This window comes from Zonotrichia leucophrys, chromosome 2 (assembly GCF_028769735.1).
Source record: "Zonotrichia leucophrys gambelii isolate GWCS_2022_RI chromosome 2, RI_Zleu_2.0, whole genome shotgun sequence".
In the NCBI taxonomy this organism is placed as follows: Eukaryota; Metazoa; Chordata; class Aves; order Passeriformes; family Passerellidae; genus Zonotrichia; species Zonotrichia leucophrys.
The window spans coordinates 81,288,300-81,310,704 of record NC_088171.1 but is presented as its reverse complement, the minus strand read 5'-3'; the positions used below and the strand labels follow the sequence as shown (position 1 = coordinate 81,310,704).

The window sequence follows — 22,405 nt, the reverse complement described above, 5'->3', positions numbered from 1 at the left end:
AATTTTTATGCATGTTATTGCAGACTGTGAATTGCTTAAATGATGAATAATTTGGTTCTTTCATAATCTTAAGTGAGACATAGAAGTATTATTCTGCACCTTTTTCTGACAGCCTCAGTCCCATTCTTTTGTTGCCAACATTACAGAGTTTACATTGCATGTTTTCGGCTTCATTGATAAATTTGAGTTTTTGGAAGTCTGAATGGTAAAGTGAAACAATTCGAATTTGAAAGGCAGTTTTCAGTTACCTTTAAAGGATCTACTGCAATACTAATACTTGGATTCTGTCAGTTTCAGTTCAAGTGATCTGGACAGATAATAGAAATGATGATTATTCCACTTACATTTCAGTCAAGATACGCTAACTACCCAGTATTAAATTGACTTTTATCTTAGATACAACTAAATAGAATGATGAAGAATATTCATATAGTTCCCAGAGGATTCTTAATTAAATTTTGGATGATTGTAGTAGGAATAGGTGAAGTGGAAGGCTAGTATTATTTAGTGTTGTCAGTTTATTGCCTGTTGAGCAGGTAAAGTGGGTTTTATGCTACATTTTTCTCTTTGAATTTACTGATTTATTCCTGCTCCCCTCTCACCTTTTTTCTGTGTTTTGGGTTTTTTCCTTCCTAGTTTTGTACTTTGGTGGAGAAAACTCAGGCCAAGGTGGTTTAGTTCATGTATTTTCTGTTCCAAAAATCCCTCAATGGACCTTCTTTCTATATGTTGAACCTTGGTATAATGTATTCCTGCCAAGAATTAATTAAACACATTAAACTGTCAGTGAAATGTGCAATATTAACTCTGTCTTGGGAGGGCAGTAGTGTATTTTACATTGAACACAGCAGTGCTTTCCAGTTATTATTCTTAAATACTACAGTGACCTGTATGAGGATTGTTAGAGATCATCTGCTTGCAGGTTTTGTTTGTTACATATTTTTGTAAAGGTATTGTATTACTTCTGTATGGAACTTGCACAAACTAAAAGTGATATGCAGTTCTGAATCTCCCTACAAGCTAATTAGCCACTTCCAAAATTGCATACTGTGACCAGGTCCTCTACAGGATTTAGTGTGCAAGACCAGAAAATGGCATTTCAGTGATATATTATTTGTTAAGAAAGAAGACTTTCTAGTTTTGTATGAAAAGAAAAAAGCAAATCAAAAAAAGTTTATAATGTTTTCCTTGGGATCTAGAAAAAGAGGATAAGCCATTCCAAACTAAATACATTTTATATACATGTTATTCTTGATAAGAGGAGGCTTAGTTGCTGCCCTTATCAACAGAGGTGTTCCTGCAGAAGTTAATTCTTTACTGACACTGCTGTTGCCAGCACAGCTTGTAATGTACTTGCAGGTTATGGACAGGGGAGAAAACTTAGTTGAGTTAATGTGGCTCAAAAAAATTACCATTTTTCATAGGACCTTTGAAATTGGTAATAAGCAATCTCGTTCTTCCTCATGCAGTAGAGTGTGTCCTCCACATTCAGCCTCTAGTAAAGGTCTGCTTATCCTCTGCCACACACTTGTCACTCCCTTGAGTGAGCAGGCTCAGCTGATAAGGTTTCCTTCTCAGCTTTCCACATTGCAGTGTGCTGTTTTTCTACCAGGCTTCACACAGTGGTAGCAGGTCAGGTACCCTGCACAGATTCCTCCTGCCCTTCCTACCCCTGGGATCTTCTTTCACTGTTTCCCTCACACCCAATACTCGTGCAGTTACAGTTTCCTTAATTTCTCATATCCCTCTTTCTTTGGAAGGTAATGTGGCTGTCCAGTCTGGAAACTGGATCTGCTTGTGGGAGCAGGGAAGGAGTCACAGGTGCTGGAGAGAGAATGATAAGGCAGAAAAAAAAGGGGACTTAAGTGTGTGCCAGTCATCCCAAGCAAAGCTGGATCTGGCCTGTGACCATGCCAGGTGTAACACATTTTCAGATAAGTCGATTTCACCACAGGATGTGGTCAGATAAACACATGCATGTAATGAATATCTGTGCTCCAGCAGACAAGCACTAATGGTGTAATAGAGTGTTAGTGCAGTAATACCAGCAACTCCTCTCTTGTTTAGCTTGGTTTGCTTGCTAAGGCTGTTGCTGTCATTCTGTCAAAAATGCTCCCTTACTAGTGGAACTTCTCATCCATGGAGTATTCATCAACTATTTCTAGTGCATTATTCTCTAAGTTCTGTAACATTTTGGGATTTTTTAAGCACCTGAACTACTAGTTTAGTTATTGCTTGGAAAGAAGGAAAAAGGAGAAGATTCAACTTGTATTTTGGCTGGAGTACAAAGGAACGAATTTTTCTTTTGAACGATAGCATCATTCTCTGAATGTGTTTAGTCATGTTGGTAAATTACTTGATTTCAAATGCATTCTTTAAAGCTAAATTTTTATGTTTTAAAATTAATTACTTTTCTGCAGTTCTACAAGGTAAGAACTAATGCAACTATGGAAAAAGTACCTTTTGACATTTTTTGATTATCAAGGTACTTGTCAATTTTTAATTTGTGAGTTTTCTTCCTGAGTTTTTAAAGACACATGCACTTTCTTTTGTCACGCGCAAGGATGTGCTTCTGTTAGCGCTACACTAAACGTAAGCACCGACACATGAAAGATGGTGAGGCCATATTTCCTAAGAAAATACAGTTGTCAAAACTTCTCCATTCTGTAGGAGGTAATGTTAACATAAATACTGTCAAAACCACAAATACAGAAGCAGACTAGGCTGATCTTTGTCTGAGGATTGGGAGGGCTTCACGTCTGCCCTTCCTGTGCAGCTTCATTGCCGGTATGCGGTTCATTCAATGTCTCAAGCTTAGTTAAAACAAAGACTGTAAAACTAAAGGAACCCGTATGAGTAGGGTGTTCCTTATCATGAAATTTGGATATTACATTATTGAAGGATATAATAAACTGATACCTCTACCTGTTTTGTTTTGATAAACTTTTAACGCAGTAGTCCATAGCTTCAGCATTTCTAGAAAGGCTAATTTCAAAAATAAACTTTTGAAACAAAATACCACATGCTGGCACAGAATTCAGTGGGCCTTCTGCCAGTTCCAGTGTGCAGAGTATACACACAGCTGAGAGTTGTATGAATGTTACTTCATATATTAGAGCTGTGCTTGCCTGAGGAGGAGTGAAGTTTTTCTCCTTTTACCTTAGTGGTCTGAAGTAAAGTCTGCATGTGTTTGAAGGGTGTAAAACACAGAAACATAGCGTGGTTTGGGTTGGAAAGGTCTTATGAGGATCATCCAGTCCAACCTAAAGAATAACTCACAAGCCCTGTTTTACCAAATCAGTGTTTCCACCCAGGAGCTATCAAGTATATGGTTTTTACTTATGAGTTAAATAGTCTTATTTCACGATCAGTGCACAAGGATGACTGAGGTGGCGTATAAATGGCTTGCAAATGTAGTAGTAAATAAAGAACCTGTGGGTGAGAGGGTTGCAGGTGTGATGATTCTGTGAAGTAAGCTAAATAGCAGCTTCTAAAGGTAGCCTTGTGGTTTTCCTACATTATTTATGTCAGTGTAAGAGCATATTTTTTGTCATGCCATCTGTTTTGGAGAAGTAAAATTAATAATTGTGTTCCTGGAAAAGTTAGGCTTACAGGAGAGGAGGGTAGAAGAAAACCCCACCTCCTCAAAACAACCAGCCAAACAAATAAATCCCACCTAAATTTAGAATTCACAACTAAATTAGCAGTTACACTGCATAGCTGTGACCTGAGTATCCAAAAAGCTTTCTAGTAGTTTTTCTATAACCTGTACAGCTCAAAGAAGTTGAGCTAAACCTATGAAAAACTCACCCAAAGTCTGTTTGAATTTCATACCATAATAGAAAAAAAAGACAAGCTGTTGTTTCTGTTGGTCTCTAGTAGAAAGATCTTTATTTGGAGGAACTGTGGTAAATAAAGTAGGAATTTGCTTTCTCATACTGAGTTAGGAAAGATTACTGGGGTGGAAAGTGAGGGATGGAGGTGCAGTGAGGAGGATGGATGCTGTGGTGGCAGGGGTCAGGGTCTCAGGCCTCAAAGGGATGGAGGTGCAGGGAGCTGCGGTGTGGACGGAAAATGGCACTGGGTGACAGACACAGGTGGGGAGATAAGTTATGAAAATCACTGGCAGCAAGCTGCAGTGGTGCAGGATGATTGCACACCAGGGGTTCCTGTCATGCTAGGAAGTCCTGCATTTCATGCACCTCAGTGTTGCAGGACAGCAGGATTTTACCTTGTCATCATGATATAAAGCTTCTAGTGGAAAAAGCTGTACGTATTTTAAGGTGTGCACAGGACAGTGCACAGAAAAACCAGCTTTCTTCCCACCCTCAGCTTCTCAAATCATCAAAAATCACCAAATTGTTAAAATTTGGGGGATATAACTTGTGTTCTCTGAGTAGTAGCTACATTGTGCTTTTATTTGAAAAAGCTCTGTTGTAACTCTAAAACGTTTAGAAAAGTGAGCACACAAAAATGTCAACTTCTATAAGCACTTTCTGCTTTAAGTTAGGATGGACATTCTTTCTTATAGTTCTTTGTGTGTGTTTGGTAATTCCTGGAAGATGCATTTTTAAATTTCAAATCTTTGCAACTTAACAACTTGTCCCTAACAAATTAATCATTAATACAAAGTTAATGTTTTCTGTGTAGTCCTTGTTGCAAAGTGTAGATCAAAATACATTTTTTGAAAATGAGAGGTTCTCAAAGTATCTGCTGAATTGTCTGTGAGTGGTGCCATAAATATTTAACAGATGCACTCTAAATAGATATTCTTTTGCACCCTTGACAAAGCTTTTTTGTCTCTCCTGTGGCAGAAATTTTCCAGAATGTTTGTTCAGTGTGAGCTGAGATCATTAGTTAGACTTTGGCTGGCATTTTCTATAGTTCCAAATTGTGTACTAAATCTGTTTCTGTAACAAGAAAATTGTAAGACAATGTCAAAATATGTTTGTGTCCTGCTTTCAATTCACTGTTCTCACAGCTACAGTTCCTTAGTGTTATACTTTCAGTCCTGTGTTTCATGAATTCCAGTTTCCTGGCAGATACCTGGCGAATAACAAGCTTTGAAATTTCAAACCAGTTACTGCTTGTCTGAGGGGTCCTGTGCTGTTGTTACTTTGTGTCAGTTATAATCCACACATTGCTGAAATGCACCAGTCTCTCCCCGTTCTTTGATTGCTTCTGGATGTTGATACTGTTTGTCTGTGTTCTTGACTTCTCTTTGCAATACAGAAACTGAAGGAAATAGCTCTGGAGAGAAAAGAATTTCTTTCTCCTGTAGAGGCTTCTTCTCTGACACTAGTAAAAGGATGATTGGGAATGTAGGTGAAGGAGCTGCAGGTAGATAGCATAAAGCAGCATTTATTAGACTCTTAAAGGATTGCTCATGAGAGGAATTGAAAACTTCTCTCTATTTATTCTTATAAAAATTGAGTATCCTTGTGCAGTTAGAAGTATGTAAGGTTTTAAAAGATAGTCCATGATGTTAAAGTCTTCAAGCACAGATGTTTCCAACATTACAAATATCCAAGCAGAAATGTCTTTGTGCAACTCCCAAATATAGTTTATCTTCTTTATTCAAATCTGTTACTGATGCTGTGCATTACCACTTCTTAGTATCCATGTAAGTGTGTAGAAGCTAAGTACATGTAATGAAATTTTTACATGTTTTCTAATTGTTTGCAAAAGAAAACCTCACCACTGTTTTTCTTGGCTTTTGAGTAGGAATGGACCTAGGCAACAGATAGGTGTTGAGTTTAAAAAGTCAAGAAAATCTAGTATATGAGAATATCTGTGCAGGATCAGAGATTTGCATTGTGCTCTGTAATAGCAGCGTCCTTAGAAGAAATTCTGCCTGATATGGAGCAGATATCTGTTGAAAGTCAGTCATGGTGTGTAAATTTCAATGTCTGTGGATACTTAATCAGTTCTCTCCAATTTTCCTCCCTGTGTGCTGCTTTTATTTTGCTGGGTTTTTTTTTTGGTCAGTGCTGTTGGATGGCAAGTAGGATCTAAATTATGTAGCACAAACAAATGGATAGTGTGCAAAATTGCTAATTTCTGTTATTCCTCGTGCCCTGTCCATGAACTAGGTTTATAAATAACAGAGGGAGTCTTTGAGGTAGTGTTGAGTGAGAGTTACACTGATTTTAGAATCTGCTTTTTCTTGAGCTTATTTTTAGGTAATTGGAGTTTACAGTTAACAAATAAAGCTATTAAAAAAAACTTCTGTTAGGTCAAAATTGGCATGGAGCTTATTAATTTTCCCCTTCCACTCAGTACACACTGAAACAAATGTGTTATGTGAATTTTCTTGTTGTTTGGAGTCGTCTCCTGAGAATATAAAATATGCTTATTCTTCTAGTAAGCTTTTGTGAGATGCAAACAGTTTGTAGTTGGCAGGACTTTGCATAAATGCTTCTCTAAAGGGCAAACTGTTTCATAAGTGCCTTTTTCTACACAGTTTATTCCCCAGATATGCCTTCACGGCTTCCAATCCAAGACATCTTTGCTGGACTGGTTACAAGTATTGGCACAGCAATACGATACTGGTTTCATTATACACTTGTGGCCTTTGCATGGTTGGGAGTAGTACCTCTTACTGCATGTAAGTATTCATTTTCTGTACATAATGCTCTTATACACAGGGAAATGTGCTACTTCCTGCAACAAAGTTTTGTGAGACCATTATTGTCTATTAAAAAATAAAAATTCAAGGATGCTATTTTGTTTATTTTCACTCAGAAATTCTACCTGTTTGATTCTTAAGCCAGTAGTGCAATGCAAAAATGTTAATACATAGGAGAGAATGCATGAAAGAGCTTTTAAATGTCTTACTCCAATAAAATGCCTCTTCTCCATTATCTTCTTTAAAATCTAAATGCAAAGTTTTTATGCCATTTACTAATATTAGGATAGAAGAATTGTCCTATATTTATTAATCATCTCTAAATGAAAGTGCAAGGGTTATGTGAAAAGTAAAATTCTTTACAATCATGGACAAATTGATTTGTGAAACTCTTAAATCTCAAAGCCATGTAAATAGTAAAGGAATTCAGAAAAGAGAGCACACATTTAAATTACTCCAGTATACAGTTTGAAATTAACTTTCCAAATAGATAATAGCAGTGAGACTTCTTCTGTCTTTAGCCTGCTTCCATATTCTTCCTTAGGCATCCATTAGTGTGACCAGTGCTGGGCACAGATCTAGATGAATCTTGGCTCTAATCTAGCATGGCAGTTCTTACACTTTGAATGTGTACTTTTTAAAGATGTACAGCTGAAATACAGCTTTGTTCCACTTGGTTGTATATGATCTTGAGTTCTGTTCATGCACTGAAAGTTGAGATTTTCTTCCATGTCATAAATTTAGTTGGCCACCGGGTGACAAGATGGTACCTGGGGGTCCTTTCCAAGTGAAGCTATAGCCAAAATTGAATTTATATCAAACTTCTGTTTATTCACGCAGGTCGTATCTACAAGTGCTTGTTTACTGGCTCTGTGAGCTCACTACTGACACTGCCATTAGATATTCTGTCCACGTAAGTACTTCAGCAGTTTGATACAAAAACCTGGTTTAGTCAGGTTACCTTGAAAACAGGAACTTTGGACCTTAGTTTCCCTTTCATCCAGTTACACTTGCTGTCTTCTACCATCTTAATAAGCAACTGCCCATTGCCCTTTGCACAGCCAGATGTATGGACAGCACCATTACCAGAGAAATCATTTCACTTTGGAGTTCCATTATTCAGGATCTTTAGGGCTGGAAAACAGACTTTGCTAAGCAGGCCCTGGTTAATGAAAGTTTGTATTTGATGTCAAGAAAACTTATGCTGCAAAATTACACTTAATAATTTTAAAAATCAACTTCCTATGGTTTAAATCAAATACATAGTAGAATATTAAGAAATGTGTCACAAATAATGTCACTTTGTTTTCTTTGTTGCATTTTTATATTTTGAATTTAATTTTATCCATTCTGAGTCTCTTATGTGAGAGGGATTATTTTTTTATCAGATTTCCTTCTAGCTGATACTTGGATTTTTAATGCTTCAATCACCATCTGCTATTGCACATTGTCTTTCTTTGTCCTTTTTAAATCAATTTTGCCTGAAGAATCAATAAATACCAAACAACAGAATTCCAAGCTTACTTAAATTCAAGCCTCTTACTTTCTCCTTATCTTGAACATGAGGAACTGAAACTGAGTTTGAGTAGAATCAGCTGCACATCAAGCAAATTTGGAATGAATGTTCTCTGTGGTTCATCTAAATCATCTCAATTGGGCTATTTGATTTGAGAAATCAGGTCAAGTTGCATTTAACTTATTTTCATTATTGGAGAGAGATGCTTGTTTCAGTCTAATAACAGTAGACTGTTATCTCTGTAGCGTAGATTCTTTTTTTATTTTTTGGAGAAGAATCTGTAACAACTGAACCTGCAGCACCTCATGTCTATTACAGTCTAGGGAGAAAATAAGAGACTCAAGTATCTGTCAGATTTTAATGGTGTGTGAAACTGTGTTTTGACATTTATTTCTTTGGCAGAGTCAATTACAGTAGCCTCTTGTGTCATCTTTTCATTTTGGACTTCATATCCCCATGGTATTCATTGTGCTCTGAAGGCACAAGTTTGCAGCTTCAAGGGAGACCTGACTGATGGTTCTTTGGGGGATGGCAGAGTACTATGATGCCATCTTTCTTACTTTAAGAACATATTGTAGTTTTCCAAGGAGGAACCTGAAATTAGGGATGCGAACTGCTTAAGATGATTTAAGTACCTCTTGCATTGCATGAAACCCTAGTTTTGGTTGGCTGACTGAACTTTGCTTTGCTGCTGCTATGCAGTTATGTATGATCTGACTGATTAAGATTTTTAAGGTATAGAGATAATATCTGAGGTAAAATGCTACCTGAAATGCAGAGCAATTGAAGGGGAAACCCTACTGTTCCGTTCTTCTGGTTCAGGTAGCTCAGCAGATAAAATCCTTTATCTGGATGGACTGGTGGACTGGATATTATGCATTTTGCCATTTAAGTAAACCTTACTATATCAAACCATTTACTTAGTGACTATTGTGTTTCTTTTGCTGTTCTGGAAGATTGTTTTTTCTGAGCTGCTCTTTAGTGTTACCAGCAAAATATTGTTTTAATTTGGTTTTGGTTTTTGTTTTTATTTTTAACAGGGAGAACTTACTGGCTGACTGTTTGCAGGGCTGTTTTGTGGTGACATGCACTCTATGTGCATTTATCAGCCTTGTTTGGTTACGTGAACAGATCGTCCATGGAGGAGCACCACAGTGGTTGGAACAAAATCAACAGCAGCCACTCAATGGTGTTGGTCAACAAAATGAGGTAAAACTCACTGCTCATTAGTTCACAGTTAATTTAGAAAATGTGGTTCTGGGAGTAAATACTTTATCAGAACACAACAGTAATATTATTTTACTTCATGATATCTTTATTTGTTAGCAGAAGTTGAGCACTTTTTGCTATATAAACTCGGTGACATCACTGTTATGTTTTTGAAGTTGTTTTATTGTGTAGCATTGCCTAGATTTTTAGCTCTGTATTGGTACCATTTTTTAAGATAACTTCATGCACGTAAAGCTGAATTCTCAGGCATAATCAATGCAGCTTGCTTTTATTTTGTCTTTTTCATAAGTATGCTGGTAGTTCATGAGGTAACAATTCACTGTTCTCAAAGCAATTGGAAGTTTTGTTGACACCACTGAAGTAGGAGCTTCTGTGCCCTCCTCCCACTCCCCACACACCCACATGCACTCCTTCAGTGCTTTCAGGAGCCTCTTGGGTGAAGAAGTGATCATATAAGCAATCACGCATAGGGAAAAAAGAATTCAAAATGTTGTTTTCGTTTTAGTAAATGTTAGTTTTTAAAAGACAGAGAATCTCATCTTGGTGACTGACTTGAGTTGGCCTTAAACTATCATCTTCCTCATATAATGATAGTTTCCATGAGGGAGTTCCCTTCTATTAAGCACTGGTGAAACCACATCTGGAGTGCTGTATCCAATTTTAGGGTCCCCCGGTACAAAAGAGGCATGGACAGACTGGGGTGAGTGCAGTGAAGCACCAACAGAAATGATTAAAGGACTGGAATGTCTGATGTGATGAGAGGCTAAGAGAACTGGAATTATTTTGTTTGAAAATGAGAATGCTCAGGGTGGACCTTACCAGTCTGTATGAATGCCTCATGGAGGACTATGAAGAAGACAGAGCCAGGGCAGTAGGCTTAAATTAAAATGCAGGAAAGTTCATTTAGATTAAAAAAAAAGGTGGGCAGTAGGCTTAAATTAAAATGCAGGAAATTTCATTTAGATTTAAAAAAAAGGTGGGTTTTGCCTTTTTTTAAATATACCACTACTGTGATCACCTACTGGAAGAGGTTGCTTAGAGAGGTCATAAAGTTTCCACTTCAGGAAAAGGTGGCTCAAAAGCCAAGTGGAAACAGCACTGACCCTGCCATAGCTGACCCTGCTTTGAGTAGTCAGATTGGCTGGATGATCTCTAGAGGCCCTTTCCTACCTCAGCTACTCTGTGAAGTTATCTGAATGTTTCTTTTCCTGTTTTTAGAGGTTTAGTGGTCCCAACTGCAGTTCTTATCTAGAAAATATATTACTGGCTGTTTTAAATACTGTTCAGTTTCATACATATACAGGATAAAAGCATGAAGAGTGCTCTATCAGTTTAACCAAGTACTAAATCCTGTTTCTGCAGGCTCAGGCTGCTGTAAATGGAGGTGTTGATAATGCTGTGCTTGATCAGCCTGCTAACCCAGCTGCTGAGAATGTAGTTGTAGGTGAGAACCCTGAAATTCAAGAGGAACAAGTAGATGAAGAGGAAGAAGATAATGAAGATGAAGAGGATGCTGTAGTAGAAGATGCAGCAGATGCAAACAATGGAGCACAAGGTAACAGGTGACTCAAAACATTAATGTTCTAGTTCTTATTAAATATAAATTAATTGAATGCCGAGCTGTTGTAATTGAAGGAAGCTGTGTAAGTTCCCACTTCAGCTTATTTATCTTGCTTCTGCAATTTTCATGCATTTTGAGTGCTAAAGTATCTGCTTGCTGAAAAGCTGTCAGCAGTTACAAGATGGATATTTTGTACTAAAGTCTTTTTGTTCATTTAGAACATAACATAGAGTGGTTACATCTTGTTTTGAGTGATCTAACAGCTAAAAATGGCCATTGTCTCTTCAGATGACATGAACTGGAATGCATTGGAATGGGATCGAGCAGCAGAAGAACTTACTTGGGAGCGAGTGAGTAAGAATGGTTTTCTTGAATTTAATAATTCAGGCTCATACTTGAAATTATTTGCAGTATTGCTCTGTTAAAGTGCATCTGGGATAGATTTGGAAATAATGCTTTTGTAAGAGCCTTTAGTGACCTAGAAAAGTTGTTACATTATAAACAAAGTGTTATTATGTTACTTCTTAACCATTAAAGAAAGCATTTTTTCAATGTTAAGTATAAGAGCTGCTTATAAGTATATACTAGCAGCATAAAACATGTTTTAGTAGTCTTTTCTGAAGTCTTCCACTTGGTGAGGTGTCGAACTGACTTGCAGCTTGCTTTGAGGACACTGGGCGAGATTAGGAGGGCAAAGATGTTGCATTAGATGTAGTTTAATGTTTCATTTTTGTGTTCGTGAAAGCATTAGACTAAAGAAAAGAGAAATGGAATGTGTTTCTCTGAAAATGATGGAGCATTTTAATGTAACATGTTTCTGTGTTGTTTATGGATCACAAATTCCATAACTGGAGCATGACATGCATGTACATTGTAATCATGGAGTAGAGACTTGAAAATTAGGTTTTTTGTAGCTGGTCTAGAGGTAGCTAACATCTTGAGTTCTAAGCTCACCACATGCAAAATCTGCCTGAAGGTAGGTGCAGCAGCTTCATGTGATTTATCAGCATCACTACTAGGCTGTGGTATAGTTGTTGCCTTGATTGCAGGATAGCAGAAATACAGTTTTCATCATGAGTGGCACATCTTGATATTTGTTTTGTATCTACTGAAAGCTTCTTAGTGTGTTTTGAAAGATATTTCATAAAAAAGGATGGACATAAATTCAGGTTCCTGAACCATTCTCTTGTTTATTTCAGGATGGAAGTGCTGTATTTCTGAACCCAATTTATTTGCTGGAAAGTGCTGATATATTCCTAACTGATGATATTTTGTTCCTTTTCCCTGAATATAGAAGTCAGTTTCAGCATACTCTCATAATCACTTCCAATGTTATGTGCTGACATAGGCAATAGATGTGTAGTTGACATTTAGTATTGAAATGTGGGTAGCCTCTTTTATTATAATATAAAAATACCATGCAAGTTTTCTGAATTTTCAAACATTTTTGCGTCTTAGTTTGATTTGTAAAATATGTGCAAGTCATATCTTGGAACTTAGTGCAAAGTCATCGTACAAAAGAGCCTTGAACATGGAACTTTACAGTGGTAATTGTGGATTAGGATTGTCTCAATTGAAATAGTAAGATACACTCAAAGTGGGGGAAAAGGAGTTTTTTTTTTATTGTGATGGCTGCTTTATTTTTGACTGCTCTGTGGATGCTTCCCATAACAGCTGTGCTGAGTGATGAAGAATTTGTTTCCCATCTTCCCTAGCTGTAAAACAGTTCTGTTCAAAAGTTAATAGCATAGAGTGTAGCAAATTACCCTGTTAGTAGTTGCTTTTACACACCGAGGGTAAAATACTAACTTCTCTCAGTGCAGCGTAAACTGATATTTTACAAGTAGGATGAAACAAAAATTTGCTCTTGTATTTAAATATTGAGTTGATTAAACATGTACTTAAATAGCCATTCAATCACTACAATATTTTTTAAATACAATATCTTTGTCAAAGTCTTCAAAGTCATGGAGAGAAACAGCTTATAAATTGATTCTGTGATTGGTTTGACCAAACACATATAGATACATGTGTATTCAGATATGTATATGGCATGTATATCACTGCCTTTGAGCACCTGAGTTTTCTGTGTTGAATGAGAACTTAGTTTCTCTCTTTATTGGTAAGAATTTACGTGCCAATGCTGTTGGTTGAGCCATTAAAAAACTCTTGATTGCATTGGACAATAAAGGTTAATATGAAAGAGGCTTACTTCAGATTCAGGTTAGTTTTTCTGATAAGTAAAAATAACTTTCTTATCTTCACAGATGCTTGGACTTGATGGATCTCTGGTTTTCTTAGTAAGTGCAGTCTTGCTTTTAAAGAATTTCTACAGAAGGATTTTTTTAAGTATCTGTATTTTTTATTATATATGATTGTATTTAAAGTCCTTATTTTCATATCATATATATATTTCTTAAAAGACATTTTTAATGATGTCATGTTCAAGCAAACTAGGATTTTAGGAGTTTCACAAATTAGTGGTGTGTGTGTGGCATAAAAGTGAATTTCTTAAAAGACATAGAAACCTTTGGATCACTTACTCCACTGAAAATAAAAACTAGACCTTTTAAAAAGCACACACTGAAAATACATATGTATTCTAACCTTATGTTTTGATCTTTGTTGTAATTAAAATGCAGTTCTCATTCAAATATATTTTTTTGTCCTAGTGCCACCATAACACCACTACATCTAGTGTAGACTAGATTTTAAAATCTAAGCTCTTCAGTTGACTCTGTTTTCAAAATACTCTTAGAATCATTCAGTTTGAAAAATACCTCAAAGGTCATTAATGTCTCTTATTTAAATGTGATGCCTTAGGTTTACAATTATGTTATTAGTCATTTGCCTTCAATATTAATATCAAAAGTAGTAAAAATCCAGTGTACTTGTGGCTGAGGTCACATCTTAGCTAAAAATAATATTAAAAAATGGAGTTGTGCTGTCATTTCTAGAATCAGAGCTGTCAGTTTTGTTGATGCATTTGTTGTGGCAAAGACTATTTGTTAAAGATTCAGATGAACATATCTCATTTATAAAAAAGGTATCCACACCCATTTCATGTAATTCTTTTTAAAGGTGGAACTATTTGTATAGACTTTAAAATAAAAGCCTACTTTTACAAAATGTAAGCAAGAATAAGTGCACTTATCTAGATAAATGTTCATGGATGTGACTGAGCTGCATGTTAGAGCACAAACTTCCTGGCTCTAACATGAGATGTGCAAGTTCTGGTGATAATAGATTGTTGAAATAAGAAGTTGAGATACAAAAGTCAAGTCACTTATTTAAAAGACTGACATTTATGTTCTATTTTCTTGTCATCTTCCTTCCTCTTCCCCTGTACTCCTTACAGGAACATGTCTTTTGGGTGGTGTCTTTAAATACCCTGTTCATACTTGTCTTTGGTAAGTACTGTTTGCTCTTAGGTTTTAAAATGATCCTTCTTTGTGAATTGGTAGTGCAGGTCTATTTTAAGGCTGTTCGAGGAAAATGAAGATGTGGCCTCTAAAAACAGAACCAAAAATGAACTGGCAATATGGATAACAAATATTTATTATTTTCTAGTTTTGTCATTTTAATTTCTTTAAGTGAATAGATTTCAAATAGAAAACCTAGCAGAATCTTAACCATGTCAACTAAAACACAGAAAGTATTTATTTCTAATATTATTAGAATTAAAATTAAAGGAGGAATCTCAGGGAATTAAATTAGCGAGGAAATGCAGTGCTTTGAGGAATAGCTAAGACTTCTTTTTTTCTCTTCATAATTCTTACTGGATAGTTATACAAATTTTTCCATTAAGGATCTATTCTTGGAGCTCAGACTGAAAGGGAGGGAGATATGCAAGAATGTAGCATTTTAGTGACAAATGAAGCATGTTATACACTTCAAAAAATACCAGACAAAAATACCACAAAGTTTCACTTGCTCTGAATGACCAGTTTAGAAAACAATTTTGTTATGTTGCTTTGGTGTGTTTTCAGTGGTCTTTCTTGGCAGAAGGGTTTGAGGTTGAAAAGCTGAGGTTGTACTGTAGATAAGTTTTTACAGACAAAGTAAAGCTCATGACACTGAACCAGTAATTTGAGCACCTAGATACTGAAACAAAACAGCAAATCAAAAGCAAATAAACATAAGTACATTGTATGTTTAATTCATGAGAAACTGTAACTGTTCTAAAATAAGAGGTGGAAAATACTTGAATTATTTCTTTCTGGCAATTATTCTATTTTAATACATAGTTATCAGAAGTTAATTGGATTTTTTTAGCTGCTATAATACATAGGCTTTTTTACTAAGTAGATAATAACCATGGAATTTCTAAACCATAGATTAAAATTCAATAATAAGGAAGTAATAAGAATGCTTAATGAGGCTGTTGTATAGAAACATTTTCAGTAGCGGCTTTGCCAAGGGGAAACTCCCAAATAGAGAAGAGAATGACTTTCCTAAGTAAGCAGGAGGTCTGGGAATTTAATATGTGCCTCTCAACCCTATTTTTAGTATCTTTCCCATTAAGTAATACTGCTTAATTTGCAACTGCCAAATCTTTAGTAATTTGTAATTATAGTACTTGTGAGTTCAGATGTCACAGGAGGTACTTGATAAAACAGAAGGAAAGCATTTGTAATCTTAATTAGTGGTCCAGAAATTCTCCTTGGACAAATTAATTCATTTCAACTTAATTAATATTTTCTATAGCTTAGTCTAGTACTCACAGAGGAGTTTGTACTGCTTTGTGCTTTTTTTTTAAGGAATCCATTAGAAAATGTTTTAAATAATGTTATTTTCAAAACATGACAAACTGTGCACTATATTCTCATAAAATGTCAAAAATGCAACTTTTAAGTTATTAGTCTGATACCTGTAGAGTTGTGAGTGTGATCTTTTTCATTTCACTTTTCTTTCTCTTGTTCTTACTGGACAGGGAGAGTTCAAGTCCTCCTCCCTTTATCTTTTACATGTTTGCTTTTCCCAATAACTGCTGATTTTCCTAAAAGAGACATAAATTAAAACTTTTCTTATCATTGATTAGGGTAATATGAGTCCTGCTAAATCTTTACCTGTATTTTTTTTTGTTGGTTTGTTTGTTTGCTTCTTGGGTTTTGAAGTTGGAAATTTTTTTTATGTTGGTCATACCAAAATGAGGAGGGAGAAAATCATCACACTTTTCATTTGAGGGGATGTTTGGTCTGTAGTAGTTCCCAGGGTGGGCTACCATGATGTAGTGAAGACAATATAGGTGATAATAGAAGCTTGCCAGCCCCTTCACTTTATACTGACACACTCCACTTCTATAAAAAATTGATGTTGAATTCTGTAGTCCTTCATAACTTGATTGGAAGACAACAGAGTGAGATAAAGTAACTAAAAAATTGATTTTGTTGCAAATATGCAGGTTTCTAAAAATGGGGAAGTGCTGTGTTTTCTAATGCATTTCCCCTGAAACCTCAGAATGGTCAGGAGTGAGTTCTCAGGAATAATGAATAGTTTTCAGTACATTAGTTCCAAGTAAAAGACTTCTCAGTTGCTCCTCATCCCTTCACTGGATGTCATCTTTCTCCCCCTCGTCTTCTCTCTGCAAATTTCTGCAGGGCCTGCATTTTTGATAATATTTTAAGTATTCTTAGGAATTAAAGCACTGAAACTGAAGCCTTGCTAAAGCAGGTCCCATCTCACCAGGCTGTAAAATGGCTACTGAAGTCTTATAGTGCACGGGAAAAAATGAATATACAGCCTAGGTTCCTTCAGGAGTCTGAGACAGATGCCAGCCTAGTACATAACTCTGAGAAATGGAATTAATTTACAGAGTGCAATGTGAAGTAAGAAGGAAAAGACTGTCCTCTTATTCTGTGTAGTTTTATATTGTTTTAGTCCTTAAGTGCAAATTCTGATCTGATTTTCAGTGCTTGTAAAATTATAGGAATCTAACACTTGCAAATATTTGCACAGAAATTAATTTTTTGTATTTTTTTAATGAAATTTACAAGAGGTAGAATAAGACCATGTTACAATATTCATCCTGCAAATAAGGGTCCATTTACCAGTTTTCATGGCCTTTTTTATCTCCTTTCTGCTTACATTATGCAGCATTTTGTCCATACCACATTGGTCACTTCTCCATTGTTGGCCTGGGCTTTGAGGAATATGTGAGTACTGTTTTATAATTTCAAATGAAAAATAAACTGCCACTGTTTATTCAATCACAATATTTTTGTAGCATCTTTCCATTTCTATTTGTGGTTGCAAAAGTAACTTTGAGTATGTCTTCTTACTAGTTCTTCAACCTTTTTGAATATATGATTGAAAATGTTGTCCCACTCTTTTCCACATCCTCCATTACTTACATCTCAAGTGAAGTTTTTACTATTTGTAAAAACTGTGTGTGTCTTCAGGGTTTTTTAACAACCTCTTGTTCCTTGTGTACATTTTATACTTGTTTACTAAGTTTCATAGTGGATGATACTGAGATGGGGAAACTAGGGGATGAATGAAACAGTGTAAGGTGGCACTTTTTGTGTCATATATTGAGGTTGTTTTGAATTTGAAGAAAGTAGTTGTAATGTAAATGTAAACATTATCTATTCTTGATGAAGATACAATGATAGTAGATTATTAAAATATGTAAAAACTAGAGAAAATTGGCATTCTTCTTGAAGAGTTGAAATTTGGAATTTATCTTAGTTACATAAAAAGGAGATGTAATCTTCTAAGAGACTGATAAACTTTCACCTGTTTTCCTCTTTGCTCCAGGTCCAAGCATCTCACTTTGAAGGCCTGATTACAACTATAGTGGGATATGTTCTTCTAGCAGTGACTCTAATTGTTTGTCATGTATCCTTTTGTTAGTAGTTACCCGGTTCAGATTTATGTGTCAATAATTTTTTCTGACTATGCTTTGTTGAGGTGCAGACATGATGCAGGTGCACTTAACTCACCATTTTTCTCTGCTCTTTTGGTGAAATTGGAAGGAAAGATCTGTTCTCTTGGAGATTCAGAAGTTGTCAGTGTGACTGCCTGCTTTCAAATACTGTCACATGCTTAACAACACAATCAAGGGCTTTTATGCTTGCTTGAAAGTCTGTCTGAGAAGAGTGTAGAATCATTTTTTCCTCACTATCTGTAGGCTTCTGCTGTGAGCTGTAGTTCCAGCAGAGAGATTATAAAAGGAAGTATGATGGGAAATTTATTCAAATATTTTTGATCCTGCCAGATTTTTGAATAAGAATTATTTTAGTTTCTTTTTTATGTCTCTGAACTACTGAGAGTTTGCAGCAAGAATTTCTTTCCCATTATTACTTTCTCAGAGAAAACTACTTTCTCTTAGTTGTAGAAAATAAAGTACTGGAAGCTGGAAGGATTTATTTGGTCACAAGTAAGAAAGCTGCATTCAAGCTGCATGGTTTTTTACATCAGCTTCAATTTGAAAGAATATACACTTGTTACCAGCTTTCTGTGCAAAAGTAAATGAAGTTAACATTGACTTTCCACATCAGTATACTGATGTGCAGTGCATGTGTAAAGCATTAGTAGATTAGCATGTAGGTTTTGCCTCCTGAAAAAACACCCCAAAACAAACTCCCAAAGTGCAATTGCATCCAGCTTTTCTTGAAAAAGGTGAGAATTTGATTTACACGGCAGTGGAGGGAAAACTACTATTTAAAGTAGGTCTTCAGTTTTTAAATTTACTTATTTGTAGCAGATGTTTTCAGAGACAACTATTTATTTCTCGAGAAAACTGTTGGTTGTTTAATTTAAGAAAGGTCCTATTATTAATTGATATTTATTTACTCTAGATGCATGTTTAGGGATGTTACTCAGCACACCAGATCATGACTACTGGAGTCACAGCCAGTTTTGGAAATAGAATCCTGATAATACACATACTTACTATTTGATTTTTCTCTTTTATAGAATTTCCTATTGCTAAAATCAGCATAATATAGTGTTTGATATTAGACTGTTACAAAATGTTTTCCAGTGCTATTTTCTTGACAAAGCTATTCAGGGTTTGGCAGCTCTTGTTAAGTTTCAGCGATCACGTCGTTTACTAGGAGTTTGCTATATTGTTGTCAAGGTAATCCTAATTTTTTGTGTGCAGAAAAAAAACCCTCTCATTTTAAGCTGACATTATCATTTTCTTAGCAATTTTTGTTAAACTAGTGAGATGTTATTTTCTGTCTTTTCCTAAAGGTTTCCTTGTTAGTGGTGGTTGAAATTGGTGTGTTTCCTCTCATCTGTGGCTGGTGGTTGGATATATGCTCCTTGGTAAGAACAGAAACAAATAATGATAAAATCTTTTGTAGCTGTTTATATTTGAAGCAGAAAAAAAAAAAAGTTCTGATGAGAAGAGAGCTGTTAATGTGAGTTTGACAGCACTCTTCTGTTTTCATCAACAGCATTTCCAGAGGGAAATTTCTAGGGGTTTTTAGGTACTGCCTAATGCTAATTTTGGGGGTTTTTATGTTACTAAATACAAATTAACATGCTATTACCAAAATCACAAGATCCTAATCCTTTTTAGTGCTGTTACAAGACCACTGTGATAATGAGCTTACTTATAGGCAAACTTGTGCTCTGAATAAACCTCTTTATGTAGCCATCTTATGTGGAATGGTAATGACTTTGTATTTTAAGTTGTCCAGTCTCTTTCTGTTTCGAAAAAGATCTTTGCTGCAATTGTTTGGAATTGAGGACAGTTTTTCTGTCGTGAAAAATACTGAGTGATAAATCTGAAATTGACAAAATTAGTTTTTTCCAACCTTGGTAGAAATAGAATTTTACTTAGGAATTATTTGCTTCCATCATAGTGTCACTTTGTTTGAATTGATTTATAACTTATCTAGAGTCTATTAGTGATTGAGTTGACATATTTCTTCTTTCAGAAGAAATAAATTGATCAGGTATTGATCTTTATTTGCTGTTCTTATCATAAATAATCCCTTTTTTCTATAAATTGTGTATTTATGTGTTAAAGCAAACATTTAAATTATGCTTAGTATATATATTTAACTAGGGTAAACAAAATGAGTACGTGTGGATGTTTGCCAAACTTTATTCAAATTTGTTTACTACTTACCTTCTTCTAGGAGATGTTTGATGCCACTCTGAAAGACAGAGAATTGAGCTTTCAGTCTGCCCCAGGCACCACAATGTTTCTGCATTGGTTGGTTGGAATGGTTTACGTTTTCTATTTTGCATCCTTCATCCTTTTGCTAAGAGAGGTGAGTCTGTAAGAACAAGATTGGTATGTAACACAGTTAGAGGCTTTCATACAGAACTGTTAAATCTTTCATGTGTGGGTATTGCTGCTACCATTTTTTGTGTGTCTATTGGATTCAGTTTTATGTAAAAAGGGCCATGCTGGTACTTACTGCAGTGGAAAAATCATGATTTTGAGTACATTTTACTTACAGATTTTTGTTTAGCTGTTAAATCTGAATGTTGCCTTCAAATTAATCCAAATATGTTTTAGTTGCTTAAGATCAGTCAGTACTTGAAAATTAAGCTCATATTTGATTATTGGTTCTCTAGTTCCCTGTGTATGTTTTAGTTGCTTAAGATCAATCAGTACTTGAAAATTAAGCTCATATTTGATTATTGGTTCTCTAGTTCCCTGTGATAATACTTTTTGTTCTATTTCTGTGCAATTTTGGTGAATCTTGTTCAACCAATATCCCTATTATGGTAAAGCTTATTTTCTGCAGCAGTGTTGTTCAAAATGAAAAATAAATACAAAGATTATATTGTCCTCATATTTATTTTATTTCCTACTCCAGGTATTGAGACCTGGTGTCTTATGGTTTCTCAGGAATTTGAATGATCCAGACTTCAATCCTGTGCAGGAAATGATTCACTTGCCCATCTATAGACATCTCAGGAGGTTTATCTTATCAGTGGTAAGGACTTCTCAAAAAGATTTCTTTATTTGGAAATAAAGCTTCATATGTACTGTGTATATAAAGAAGAACATTTTCACCATGGAAGTGAAGTGGTACTGGAGCAGGTTGCCTGCAGAATCTGCATCTTTCAATACTGAAACTCAACAAGATAAGGTTCTGAACAGCCTGATGTATCTGGGTCTGCTCAGAGCAGGGGTTTGAGGAGAGTTGGTTGTACTTCAGATCTCTCTTCTAAACCAAGTATCTTATGCAAAGTCCCAGAAAATGTTTGTATATTCAGAAAACAAGTGTTTGTTATAATGGTGGTTGTAAATCACGTAACTTTCATGATGCCCTCAGTTACTGCAGTAAATATTGTGTGTCCAGTTCAGCCAAAGTAGTGCAGCAGAGGGAGTAATTTTCTGGACAGATTCTGGATTGGATTCTGCTGCTGTAGCCAGTGGTGGCTGTTTCCAGATTATCAGTGTAAGATAGTGAAAACTTTGAGAGTTTTTTCCCTTGAGTTGTTTGTCTGAGGTTTGCTGAGCACTGCTGAGCACGCAGCGAAGGAAGGGTCACAGACTGTCTTTGACATAAATGTTACATGAACTGTGTAAGCTGACACACCAGGAGCGTTGTTTGATGTACTGTGTTGTTACACCTGAGCTGCTTTAAGCAGTGAAAGCTCAGAGAGATCCTGGTTTGTTAGAGAGCCCTTCAGTATGAGTGGAGTTGACCTTTCCACCTTTCTGAGCAATCTGTCCTTAGATAATGGTAATTCTTCAGTTGCCTGAAATTTCATGGTGCATCAGGTGGCCCAAATACAAGCCAAGATCTACTGGTTGCTCATGATTTCACTTATGTTGTCATACATAAGTGTTGAACAGGCAGTTACTTGAACTTCACCTTTTGACTTGCTCAGCTAATTAATTCAGAATTTTCACTAGCTTCATGCTAAAATATGGGATCCAGAATGGTAATCATTTACCATTTCAATGAATAAATCACACCTTTCAAGCTCTGTTTATCTTTCTGTATTTTAAAGAAATGCCTTGTGTATGAAGGGAAGAAGGGGATTTTTTCTTTTTGACCTAGTTAAACACAACTCTTTTTTTCACACCTTTAGTCTATTTCATTTATATAAATTGTAAGAATGTGTTTAAAATGTGCTTAATTTTTCATCGGGTTCCTTAAGGAAACAGGAATCATAAAAGGGCATTGTCTTCAGGCACTTGATGTCCCCTACTGAATTTTGGTCTTTCAGTCAATTTGAAATGTGAAGAAATAGGAACTGAAAGGTCTTTTGACGCTTCAGCAAGTTGCTTAAGAAGTCAGCCACTTAGAAAAGAGAGGAATACAAAATAAGCAATCTGGGTGTTGGGGAAAGGGGAAGAAAGAACTCTGACGTTGCTCTAGCTGTCAGCAGGCTTATTCTGGTGCTTATTCAGCTGCAGTCCTATTTGGCAAGGGCATTGTAGTCAACTGGTCTGCCTAGGATGGATTTGATTTTCTTCATAGTGTCTTCAGATGTCCTTCTGCACCTGAATGGGCAGCTGAAACAGTGTAGCTAACACAGGCCTGTT

The 22,405-nt window shown here is 35.8% G+C and overlaps 1 protein-coding gene across 2 annotated transcripts in view; it reads left to right on the top strand.

Annotated features, from left to right (window-relative positions):
- MARCHF6 (membrane associated ring-CH-type finger 6) overlaps nt 1-22,405 on the top strand; it is a 42,128-nt gene that overhangs the window by 5,722 nt on the left and 14,001 nt on the right. For both annotated transcript variants that reach the window (XM_064705513.1, XM_064705512.1), the window contains exons 4-16: nt 6,464-6,607; nt 7,469-7,541; nt 9,185-9,353; nt 10,737-10,929; nt 11,224-11,285; nt 13,203-13,235; nt 14,294-14,345; nt 17,032-17,090; nt 17,695-17,775; nt 18,950-19,018; nt 19,135-19,209; nt 20,031-20,165; nt 20,721-20,840. In XM_064705513.1, the coding sequence (XP_064561583.1) occupies nt 6,464-6,607; nt 7,469-7,541; nt 9,185-9,353; nt 10,737-10,929; nt 11,224-11,285; nt 13,203-13,235; nt 14,294-14,345; nt 17,032-17,090; nt 17,695-17,775; nt 18,950-19,018; nt 19,135-19,209; nt 20,031-20,165; nt 20,721-20,840 (1,265 nt within the window). The remainder of the gene's footprint in view (nt 1-6,463; nt 6,608-7,468; nt 7,542-9,184; nt 9,354-10,736; nt 10,930-11,223; nt 11,286-13,202; nt 13,236-14,293; nt 14,346-17,031; nt 17,091-17,694; nt 17,776-18,949; nt 19,019-19,134; nt 19,210-20,030; nt 20,166-20,720; nt 20,841-22,405) is intronic.